The following is a 12,394-nucleotide window of genomic DNA, read 5'->3' as shown; positions in this document are numbered from 1 at the left end:
ATCGAATGAACTATAACTTGACCTTGAAAGGTCAACTTGAAAATCTGACCTCAGGTCAAGATCATGACCTGACCGGAAAGGGTCATGTTGCATATCAGTCGATCCGTATCATCGAGCTGAACACATCTAAGGCGTTTTCATTGCTCTAGTATGCCTCTATCAAAAGTTATTTGCGAAAAACTGTTAGATACTATTTGTGACCTGAGATGACCTCAGGGGCATAAATAGGGGTCACGGACACCATTTTCATGTTCAGTGTGTCTAAACCACTTGTAATTCAGTGTTTGGGAGTGTTTATATTAGCTGTTTTCACGACGGGCTATCCGGCGAATGCACCTGATTTGACCAAATCTGCACCTAATTTCTTTTACAGCTAGTATCTTCATTTTATGAATTTATTTCAGTGTTTTAATCGATGATGCTCTCTGATAATATGACAAAGCAGGCATATAAGCAATTAGTGCAACCCTAGCTGATAGCTGCTAAGAGATACATTGAACCTGATTTGACCAAATCTGCACCTAATCTGTACCAGATGTGCATCAAATGTGTATCAGATGGCCGTCGTGAAAACGGCTAATGTCTTTCGTCCAAATGAGGCGCATTTCAATTTTCTCCCATTGACTTACCAGTATAACGCCTTTTGGGGGCGACTAACGGAGCGAGCGAGAGGGTGAGCCTTGCACGTGCGAAATTTCGACGGGGTACCTCCAGCTGACTTGTGCACGGCACCCTACTAACCGGTCTCTGGCGATGTGCCAAATTTGAGCACAATCGGCCCAGCCGTTCTCGAGATCTGGAAGCGGCACCCTGCACGTGCGCACGTGCAAAATGGGTCCCAACTGACTTTTGCACGGCACCCTACTAACCGGTCCCTAACCATGTGCCATATTTGAGCGCCATCGGTCCAGCTGTTCTCGAGATCTGGAATCGACCCCTGCACGTGCGCACGTGCAGCAGCACCCCAACTCTGGCACATGGATAGGGTGAAGTCGTATAAGAGTACGGACTTAGTGTGGATTTCTTGCTCTCATTTGTTTAATATTTGAAAGAAAGAAATCGCAAATAGGGAATATTAACCCGCGCCCTGGTGGGGTCTGTTTATAACGCGACCTGGTGGGGGGGGGGGGGCTATTTTTTGCCCCCCCCCTCGTATCTCCGAAACTACTGGACGGATCCGCAAAATTCAAACGGCGTTCGAAAGGCCTGTCAAATTTGTCGAAGGAAGCAAAATTTCATTGACCTCGGGGTCACCGATGACGTCACAGGTCAGGTCAAAGATGAAATGTTTCACCGTTCACGGGTCTTCTAGGGAATGCGCTTATAACACCGAGGAAAACGCATTTTGTCGAGAATCAGCGATAGGGCGTCAGTTGCCTAGTAGATATGTTGCTATTAGAGGTCACTGACAATACCAGGTCAGGTCACAGGTCAGGTCACCAAGGGTCACGCCCAACTTTACTAAGGTTGTGTGATGCACGTTTTATGGCCAATTTTTCATTTCCAACTCAATGGTGTTGGTTATAGGACTGTCAGGTACGGTTTAGGTCACTTTCTGGTGAAGTCCAGGTCAAGGTCAGGTCAAGGTCAGGCCAAAAAAGGTCAAATTTAAAAGTTGATAGTTTTGCATAAAATGGGTATTGATTCGATGCAGCTCGTCACGGGGAGTCTAATGGTGGTCTTTGTTTTGCGCTACGGGGTCTAGAATTGCTAAAAATTGAGTTTGAAAATTTGACGTCATCAATTTTGAACAGTTTTTTCGCTATAACTTCGCCAAAAAAGAGGTATCAATCTCAAATTTGGTATGTGGATGGAAGGCGGTAAGCACTATCACATATATTCCGGTTTTTGCGAAATTCAAAAAACTTTTTGGATTTTTCGATTATTATATAAAAAAAATTGATTTATGGGGTCAAAATCCAAAAATCTCAAAAAATCCGAGATAGCAGTCTTGTAGCCCTGTTGATTCTACAGCTTTTGTCATTATCATTTTTCTGTATTTGCAAAGCTATAGGCCTGACAGCTCTTCCCGCGAAACCCTTTTTTGGGTCGAAAACGGTAGAACATGACGTCACTCTGACGTCATTTCCGGCCAGCCTATCATAGCCTTTGGAAAATATTTTGTCACAATGTGTAAAATTGATGTCCGGGAGGGTACCGAAAGTTTGGTGACGATCGGCGCAGCGGTTCTGGAGATATATCGAAAAGTCTAGAGGGGGGAGGGGCAAAAAATAGCCCCCCCACCAGGTCGCGGGTTAAAGTTCATTGAATTAGCCATCAACCCATGGGGCAACGATCCTTCAGCGTAAATGGAAGTGGTCTAAAACTGACATTTTCTGAACCGCTGCAGTTGCGTACTCTTACCATATGGGGTGTGTAAGAGTACGCACGCCAGGCGGGTGGAGTACGCAAGCATATGAACACACACCTATGCAGCTTGTACTGTCCAAATGCTTTACTTAAAACTCGAAGGCATTCAAGTTAATTCTAGTATCCAAAAAGAAAAACATAAAATAAATCTTTCAAGTCTATAAATAAGGAAATAACCAGTATAACGCCTTTTGGGGCGACTAACGGAGCGAGCGAGAGGGTGGGCCTTGCACGTGCGAAATTGCGAGGGGGTACGTGCATGGCACCCTACTAACCGGTCTCTGGCGATGTGCCAAATTTGGGCACAATCGGCCCAGCCGTTCTCGAGATCTGGAAGCGGCACCCTGCACGTGCGCAGGTGCATAATGGGTCCCAACTGACTTGTGCACGGCACCCTACTAACCGGTCCCTAACTGTGTACCAAATTTGAGGGTAATTGGTCGAGCCGTTCTCGAGATCTGGAAACGACCCCTGCACGTGCCCACGTGCAGCAGCGCCCCAACTCTGGCACATGGATATGCAGTGCCTAGTGGGTGCCTACCTACATGCCAACTTTCAGCGCAATCGGCCAAGTAGTTACCGAGATATTGCAACAATTACAAAACGGACACCTCTTCGTTTTGCACGTGGCACGTGCATAAGGGGTTACCCACATGCATCAGGAATAGTCCAATACTTGGTAGAAGGAATGAAGCTACCCTACAAAAATTACCGCGTGTAAATCGGTCAAGTGGTTGCTGAGATATAAGCGTCGCAGAATCGTGACCACGGCCGGCCGCTCATACTCAGAAATTTCCGTTATTCTACGTAAGACTCCGCTCGCTTCGCTCGCTCCGTAATCATGTCATGTGTTTCTTTAAAAAAAGCACAATCAAAAGGGAGAATAACTCGTATTTGGAAGAATTTCGGGTACGCATCTGCATCACAGTGCTCCATTGATGATATACCTACAAAACAAACGTCATTGAGCGATAGATTAATAATTTCATATTTCTGTATATTCGATTTAATGTATAATTCTGCGTACTCTTACCCTCCTGAACAGTGCGTCCTCTTACCGTACATGCAATTCGCGCACAAAACAACCCCGAAACGTTATGCAAAACTTCGCAAACAGAATATTGCACTGCACAGTATTTCCCCAGATAACCTCACAAGTTTCCACAACAATCACGGAAATGTGCCTTATCTTTCTAGTTGAGGTTTATTTGCCATTGGGTCTACAGTGCAGGGATATTTCTATCTCGCACTCCTCTGAGATGCAAAGATAAGAATTTGTTATATCTGCATCCCTCTGAGATGCAAAGATAAGGTCTCGAGGGTTCATAGCGAAAAATCAAGAGATGGGTCAATAACCGAACGACATTTTTAGTTGTTGTTTATGGATGAAACTTATGAAATAAGAACAAACTACTCGTAATCTATTTTTAGATAGATGAATGCATTTAAATATAATATTTTATTAATTGAGAAGAAACCTCAACATAGAAAGATACAGGATTCCTCATGGCTCACTCGTGGAAGATCGGATATCTTTTCCTCGCGTGTTACAGAAAAGATATCCTTATCTTTCTAGTTGAGGTTTATTTGCCATTGGGTCTACAGTGCAGGGATATTTCTATCTCGCACTCCTCTGAGATGCAAAGATAAGAATTTCTTATCTCTGCATCCCTCTGAGATGCGAAGATAAGGTCTCGAGGGTTCATACTCGAGGGCAGCGCTTTTCGAGGAGCGCTGTGGCCCGAAGGTTTGGATTTTGAATTGTGAAAAACGCCCGCCCGACGCAAAACGCAAACACCGCAAAACGCGCAAAACAAACGCCCGAAACGCCAACGCAAAGGTCGCAAAAAATAAACAAACGCCCGCCCGCCGCAAACCGCAAATAAAAAAAAACGCAAAAACGCCGCAAAACAATAAAACCGCCCCCATCGCACGCCCGCTAACCGCCAACCGAAAACGCCTAAAAATCGCCCGCCCGCCGCCAAAAGCAAACACCGCAAAAAAAAAACGAAAAAGCGGCCGCCAACCGCAAACAAATTTAACACCGCAAACGACGCAAAAAAAGAAAACCGCCCGCATCGACCGCCCGCCCGCCCGCCGCCAAAGACAAACACCGCAAAAAAAACATAAAACGCCCGCCCGCCGCAAAACGTAAACACCGCAAAACGTGCAAAACGCACGCCCGAACCGCCAACGCAAACGGCGAAAAAAAATCGCCCAACCGCCGCAAACCACACAAAAAACGCCGAAACGCCGAAAAAAAAAACCGCCCGCACCGCACCGACGCTAACTGCTAAACGAAAACGACTAAAAGTCGCCCGCCAGCCGCCAAACGCAAACACCGCAAATAAGCGGCCGGCCGCAGCAAGATAATAATTTATCAACGACTGGCACACCGCTAGATTGGTCATTTTCACAAATCAAAAAGATATCTGCAAAAATCTCCTAGATGAAAGCGCCCGATTAAAAAACGGATGGCACGTGCGTGTTCCTCGCCCCCAACTTCCTTCAGGTCAATCGTCATTTGGGTCACCTAACGCATTGACGACCGGATGGGTGGAATGGACATTGCGCCAAGAAACGTAAGTATATTGTCAAAAAGAATCCCCAGAATGGTGGATCCCAAAAGTTTGAAACTACCACTTTGACCCACTGGACGACACCTTAAACAGTTGCCGACCGGATGACACCCATTGTTTGGTCACCCTACCATAGTCTACGTCACGGGTGTGCCGAAATGACCAAAAGTCCAAATTTCCGGTGTGCAGGGTCATTTTCAACGGCACGTGGCACGTGGTTCTGGACTTTTCCGGCCACTTTGCGACATCGAGGGTTCATACCTAAAAATCAAGAGTTCAATTGATGAGATGGGTCAATAACCGAACCATTTTTAACGGTTGTTTGTGTATGAAACTTATGTGTATGAAATAAATGCAAAATACTCTAAATCTATTTTAACAAAGCTGATAGATCAATACATTTGAATATGATATTTAAACAATTAAGAATAAACCTCAACATAGAAAGATATAGGATTCCTCATGGCTCACTCGTGGAAGATCGGATATCTTTTCCTCGCGTGTAACAGAAAAACCTCGCTCCTTCGTCGCTCGGTTTTTCAGTAACCCGCTTGGAAAAGATATCCTTATCTTCCACTCGGAGCCATGAAGAATCCTCTATATCTTCCACTCGGAGCCATGAAGAATCCTCTATATCTCAACTGCCAAATATCAAAATTATTGTACCATACCATAATAACATCATAACGCTCGAAAATAATATTCATAGCCTTGAACTCGGGCGGCCGGCCGGCCGGCCTGGGCCGGCCGGCCGCTCATACTCAGAATTTTTTGAGATATTTTTTTGAGATATTTGCGAAAAACCACAGGGGGGGGTGTTCAACCACCCCTCCCCAGCAGGGCGCGGGTTAATACTGTAAAAAATATGGGAGATATCCACTCCATTTTAACGGTTTTGGGTTAAACCGTCAGTTTATAAGAATATGTGACTAAGTTTATGTTTGATGCTACAAGAACGGTCATGTCACTTGAGGTCAACTAGGGTCAAACTACGTTTTTGCATATAAAATGACAGACAGTGAAACTAGAGCTTCAAAAATGGTGTCATTGTGTTCTTCTTGATCAGCCGAGTCGAATAATTTGCAATATGATGCATTTAGGTAAACGAGAAAATGAATTTTAAGGAATTTTAAAATACACATTTTTTGTCTATTTTGCATCACGATTTTCATCGACCTGTGCTCTATATGTGGTAGACACTAGCTAAAATACCTGAAGTGACATAAACTCAAAGATGTCCAGAGCTAAACAATACCTTAACCCGCGCCCCAGTGGCGGTCTCAGCCAGCTTCGCCCTAGTGGGGGGGGGGGGGGGCATATGTTACCACCCACCTCTAACTCAAAAACTAATAGGGATAGAAAGACGCGGTCGATAGCTCTCAATGCGTACGTTTGAAAGTATTTCGGTCATTTTTCATCTTAGGTCATGACCTGACCGGAAAAAGTCATGTTGCATATCATTCGATGCGTCTCAACAAGACAAACACAATGAGGCCATCCCCAGCGTCCTATCTCTTTCCAATCGAGAGTTATTGGCAAAAATCTGTTTGTAGCCTCAAATGAGCTCGGATGACCTTTCTAGAGGCTATCAGCAAAAAGACACCTTGGTCGTCACGGGTGGTCCAAATAATTGTGATTCTGAAATATTTGACCTGTTCCTATGCGTACACACGGATCTAGAGGCATTTTCATTTTCTCCATTGAGTTATAATGGTAAGGTCACGCCACTGGCCTGACCTTAGGTCACGGATATAAAAAATCCGAGATATACATATAAATTATAGGCGCCTATAACATCATGCAATCCACCATGTTTAAAACCTCTCTGACAAACACTGCAGGCTGGACATGATTGCAAACTTTTTTAGGCCTGGACAGTTAACTTGACCTGGTGACCTGACCTGGCATGACCTGGGGTAAAAAATTTCACACATTGTCCAAAATTGATGTACAAAAAGCTACTCCAAGCGGCGCGGCGCTACATGCCGCGGTTTTTTATTCACACGCAAAAAACGCGACAGGGTGGTAGCATATATGCCCCCCCCCCCCACACACACACACTGGGGCCAAGGTTTATATTTCACTTTCCGTCAATATTTTGAAGACACATTAAGGTTTCATCAACTCGTTGTAAAGCGCTGGATAGGTGGCCGGCGTTACCCCTATATGCCGGGCTTACCCCCCAAAAACATCAATACTCTTAACTCGAATTTCGCAACTTTATACTATTTCTACAAAACCGAGTTTTTGGGAAAACATGACCAATTAACTTATCTAGCTAACAGGGTATCAACATTTTATGCAACACGTAAGGTATGTAATAAAAATGAAAAGAGCTTACTATGCCGGGCTTCCCCCTGCTTCCCCTACCGCGTTTTGCCAAAAATCAGTTTCGTCCCTCAAACTGTTTTACTTTGTCACCACGAATGTTTTTTTCCAAAATAGCTTTTTAGTGCTTATTAGGTGTTCACAACATTCAAACACATCAGAATTTGACTTTAGCCATTGATAAAAAAGTTGCAAAAACAAACCACCCTAAGTGAGCTGCATTGCACTGAAGTGTGTAATATGTAATATGCACGTGATTTATTTTTGTGCAGCTTAAGTTGCGCAAGATGACAAATTCGCCGCAATAGTTGTGTTTGATTCTTGGACAGTATGAAAGACACAAGGAGTTTTGTTTTGTCTTTCTTGTTTCCTTGTGCCAAATTCTAATAGCGAGAACATGACTGCAATGTGTGATAGCTAATCTGAGTCAAGACGAACATGTTAAGACGAAGAGCAAAAGCAAACTCTGAAAAAGAAAAAGAAAATGCTGTATACCTGCGCCAAAAACCAGAACGCAGCACGTTGTAACCGCAAGTTCTCCACAAGGTCCTCTGGTGCCGACAGCGGATTCTGATCTCGACTTTCGAAATCGTTATTCGCCTTTTTAGTCATTCAAAATATAGCTATCACGCCTCATTCTAAGCCATTTAACACTCCAACAGAATGGCGTTCCATGTGAATCACTCGAATTGAAAACATCAAACGGCGAATCAAGAGATAGTGCTGAATCAGAGGCTATGACTTCCCCTGGCGACATGCGCTGTGAGGAAAGCGCTGAAAACAATAATGCTCAGGACGGGTTGCCTCCGTCCGTAGACGCTCACCTATCATTTAATGCCGGCTATCTCACATCATGTGACTCTTTCTCTACTTCGGACACGCATGGCGTGGTCACACACTTGCATAGCCCCGACGTCTCGAAATGGGTCGAGAGCAAAAACCCAGAGATTCGCGTCTTTTATCGGATTACATACGATCAACCAATAATCAATTTGTTATACAAAACTTCAGTCGATGAGCCAACTACAGAAGGAGCGGATATTGACAACCCGTTAGACCGGATGCGACTCTACTACCGTGAATTGGGCGCTACCAGCTCTGGTGGGAGTGTGATGGACAGCTCTGTATCTACAAAACAGGATCTCTCAGAAAATGAAGGTCACAGTGGTATCAGGGCCAACCTCACCGATCTCGTCTATGACGAGGCGTTCGAAGAAATGCTCATTAACCGGATCCAGAACCGCATTCGTGAGATGGGTGTAGTCGGCGGACTGGAGCTGACCGATGAGACTGGCCTGACGCCCGCCGGCCGACAGGTAAAGCAGAGATTTGGCTTCCTTATGCAAGACATCAGCGACGATGAGACTGAACATGAGAACCAGAGCACGAAGCCAGCCCCCGGCGAGGAGCGGAGGTCACGGCGACGGCGCCGACCCACCCCCGACTGGATGCTCATCGACGTGCCGTCCGACGATACGCTGCGCACCGAGCCGCGCGGACCGCCATCTAGCGTGTCACTGGAGCTGGGCGAGCCCGCGCCGCCGCGCTACGCCCGCTCGGCCGACTCGGAGAGCGACGTGTCGGTGCTGAGGGCGATCCGGGCCGAGGGCGGCGACCAGTTCGTCGAGGCCGTGTTGCGACGGCTACATCAGAACCTGCGCGCCGGACACAACTTCCGCGAGTACCGCCAGCTGCCGGCGACGAACGTCCCCAGTGCGCGGCCGCCGGCGCACGGAGCTAGCAGTTCGTCCGACGACTCTGAGGCGGCCAGCAGCCGCAGCAGCATGGGCCGCGTGCAGTTTAAGGAGAGGGTGCTGGTGCGCCCGCTCGGTAGAGACCCGCTGGTCACCGAGTGCCGACGGCCATACTCTAGCGGCTCCGGTCAGAAGATCACCTCGCTAAGGGATTATAGGCCAGAGCCTGACCACCCCGACTACGAGGACTCACTCAAGGACAGGACGGAGCCAGCCGCCGGCCGGCTCCCGGCCAGGAAGGCTCCGCTCGCCGCTGCTCCTGGTGCGCCGGCGCGCAAACCTCAACCCAGCTGGAAGAAACTACTCGTAAGTTCTCCATTATAGTCTGTTTATTTAACGATGGCGGTCCGCTTTAAGCGCACAAATGAATACCTCACGAGACGAGCAGTAGGATTGAACAGAAGTTCAAAGGTAAAATCAAAAGTAAGCTTGATATTTTAAGCTGCCCAACGTTAACCCTCGCCGGCCGAGGGGGGGGGGGGGTGCCGCCCTCCATATGATTTTTTTTCGCGATAGCTCCGAACACGCTGGCGATAGAGAGCTGAAACTTGGTATACCTGATTTTTAATTTAAGCCGGATCTTTTGACACCAACCGCATTTTTGAGTCAGGTCAGGTCACTGACCTATGACGTCATAAGTGAACCTCTGCACGGTCTTCAGATGTCGCAACTTCGCAACGCCGTCACTGCCAGAGGAGATGTCACAGAGAAATGAAACTTGCAGGATCTTGTATCCATTATGAGTCTCACAACTTGTATATCTCGGATTTTTCCTAAAGGTCATATGAGGTCAGGTCATTTTCGTGACCTCACCATTATAAGTCAATGGGGAAAAATGAAAACTGCTATTCTGGCGCCGGGAACGATCTCCAACTATCTCAAGCTCACGGAATCGTGATTTGATGCACTCCTTGCAAGGTTAGATGCGTCACTTTTGCAATGGTGACCTTGTGTGACGTCATTTATGACGTCATCAAGGTTATATTAGTTTTTCGTCAATAACTCCCGATCAAATTGAGCTAGCGAGTCGCGAAAGACACCAGTGGACTCAGGAAGACGTGCCGAATCGAATGATATGCGACATGACCTCTTTCGACTAACTTCGTGACCTGGGGGTGCTGACCTGACCTTGACCTGAGGTCAACACCCTAAGTTGACCTAACCCAAACAAAAAGTATATCATTCGACGCGCCTGAGCAAGGCGAACACGATGATGCCAAATTCGCGGCTCTGCGGCCGATTTTTGCGAAGTTATTCACCAAAAACTGAACCGTACCCTGGGGCACTTGACCTGACCTCAGAGGTCACCGGTTAACCTAGGACCTTAAAATCGGGCATCAATCTCTGCGTCTTGTAACGGCGCACACGCTCGCTCGTTTTTTCCGCGACGCGCTAGCTCTACCTGGGGCGAAACGGCAAGGGGGGGTTCGTACCCGCCCCCCCCCTCGGCCGGCGCATATGTAGAAAACCAATAGGTCCGGCGAGGGTTAAACCTCGCCAGGCGAGGGCCTTTTTCATAACACGGACGGCGAAGGGGGTATACGACCCCCTGGCGATTGTCTCCTATGGCACTTAGAAACGCCAAATTTACAGGGTAGGTGGGCTCATAGGAGATCTCGCCCTCGTGCAAGTTTGGTAACTAAGTCAATATTTAGGAGGGTTTTGGGGGGTAAGAGTGCAAAAATTTCGCTAAAACATGTCAAACATTTTTCGCTTATAACTTATCTAGTAGAGATAGAACAAAAATCAAAGCACCAATGAACTCAGAAGTCTGTGCGCATCGAATGCTTTGTAACCAATTTAAGAGAACTTTAAATTTTCTAAAAAATTAAGTGAAGTTAAAGTAATTAATTAAGCTTACGTCAATCAAAATGCATCATATTGCATATCATTCGAATCGCATGATCACAAGAAACACAAGGACACCATCTTTTTGAAGCTCTAGCCTCATTGCGTGCAAAGTTATTAACGAGGACGTAGTTTGACCTTAGTTGACCTCAGTTGACCCGACCCAAGCGTTCTTGCAGCCTGCAAACACCAACTAGATGTAAATTAAGGTAGTACAATACAAAAACGTTAAAATAGAGCACAAATCTTTCATCTTTACACAATTCGGGCGAATTTCCTTAAAAATTTGTGATGACCTCTAATCCTCAGGTCAACCGAAATTGAAAAACTGGGATGCATATGATGGCAGTCGGTGAGTTAAGCATATCCTGCAAGTTTGAATAAAACCAATGAAGAACTCTAGTTTTCATGAACAATATAGTGCATTTTTAGAGCCATTTTGACAATGTATATACCGGTTTTTTGACCTTGTGACCTGACATCAGGTCACTGGAACCTTAAACTCCAAGGTCAAGTGACAAATAGCCCAAGTCGTGCCCCAAGATGCCCCAAGTCGTGTCTGAAATTTGGTAGCGCTACGTGCCACAGCACTCACTCAATCAATGAAAAACTCTGGCATTCAGTTGCCGCTAAACTAGTCCAATTTTTCCCTGACCTTGTACCGGTTTTTGTAACCTGGTGACCTGACCTGAAAGGACTGAGACCTGCAATTTTCAGGGTAGGTGCCAAAAGGCTGCCCCAGAGGGTATACCAAATTTGGCGGCGCTACGCGTCGCCATTTTTACGTTACTTGTTGAAAAGCTTAGGGTTGCATCAGCTTCCCTCGCTGGGCGAGGGCTAAGGTACGGATGTTTAACCCGCGCTGGGTCGGGGGTGTTTGAACACCCCTTGCACCTGTTTGTGAATCTTTTCCGCACATGTTGTGAAAATTTCAGACCCAGGTCGCTCAAGGTCAGGTCACCAGAACACGCCAAGTGACTTCACCTAAAAAAATTAGAATGCTCGCCATAGCTACACCGACTACACGATTGCCTTGAAACTTTCAGCGATTGCTAAGAGTAATATTAGTATCTATAAAACGTACGTGTATATCTCGGAATTTTGATAGCGGTGACTTAAGGTCAGGCCAATTTTGTGGCCTCTCCATTATAAGTAAATGGGAGAAAATTGAAAGAAACGCCTTAGATGTGTTCGGCTCGACGATGCAGACCGACTGATATGCAACATGACCTGTTCCGGTTAGGTCATGACCTTGACCTGAGGTCAAATTTTCAAGTTGACCTTTCAAGACCAAATTATAGTTCATTCGACGCGTCTCGACGAGAGGAACACGATGCTGGCAAAAGTAATGTTATGGCTCTTTTGAGTCAAAAGTTATTGCCGAAAAAAACACTTTTCGTAAAAACGGCTATTTTTTAGTTTTTGCCCTCTGGAGGCTAAACCGTTGACCTGAGTTCAAATCTGAGGACATCTTAGCAAAAGAGCGTTGACAGAGCTATCGAATACGCTTTTCCG

The 12,394-nt window shown here is 46.2% G+C and overlaps 1 protein-coding gene across 3 annotated transcripts in view; it reads left to right on the top strand.

Annotated features, from left to right (window-relative positions):
* The first annotated feature begins 7,575 nt into the window (after positions 1 to 7,575).
* LOC122385387 overlaps positions 7,576 to 12,394 on the top strand; it is a 116,541-nt gene continuing 111,722 nt past the window's right edge. For 2 of the 3 annotated variants that reach the window (XM_043373626.1, XM_043373627.1), the window contains exon 1: positions 7,582 to 9,337. In XM_043373626.1, the coding sequence (XP_043229561.1) occupies positions 8,015 to 9,337 (1,323 nt within the window). In that variant the 5' untranslated portion in view covers positions 7,582 to 8,014. Of the gene's footprint in view, positions 9,338 to 12,394 lie in introns of all 3 variants that reach the window. The other variant, XM_043373625.1, reaches the window with a different exon arrangement.

Source organism: Amphibalanus amphitrite, unplaced genomic scaffold (genome assembly GCF_019059575.1).
Source record: "Amphibalanus amphitrite isolate SeventyFive unplaced genomic scaffold, NRLGWU_Aamphi_draft 000217F_arrow, whole genome shotgun sequence".
Taxonomy (NCBI): domain Eukaryota; kingdom Metazoa; phylum Arthropoda; class Thecostraca; order Balanomorpha; family Balanidae; genus Amphibalanus; species Amphibalanus amphitrite.
Note: the sequence above shows the minus strand (reverse complement) of the source record. Positions and strands in the feature narration are given on the sequence as shown.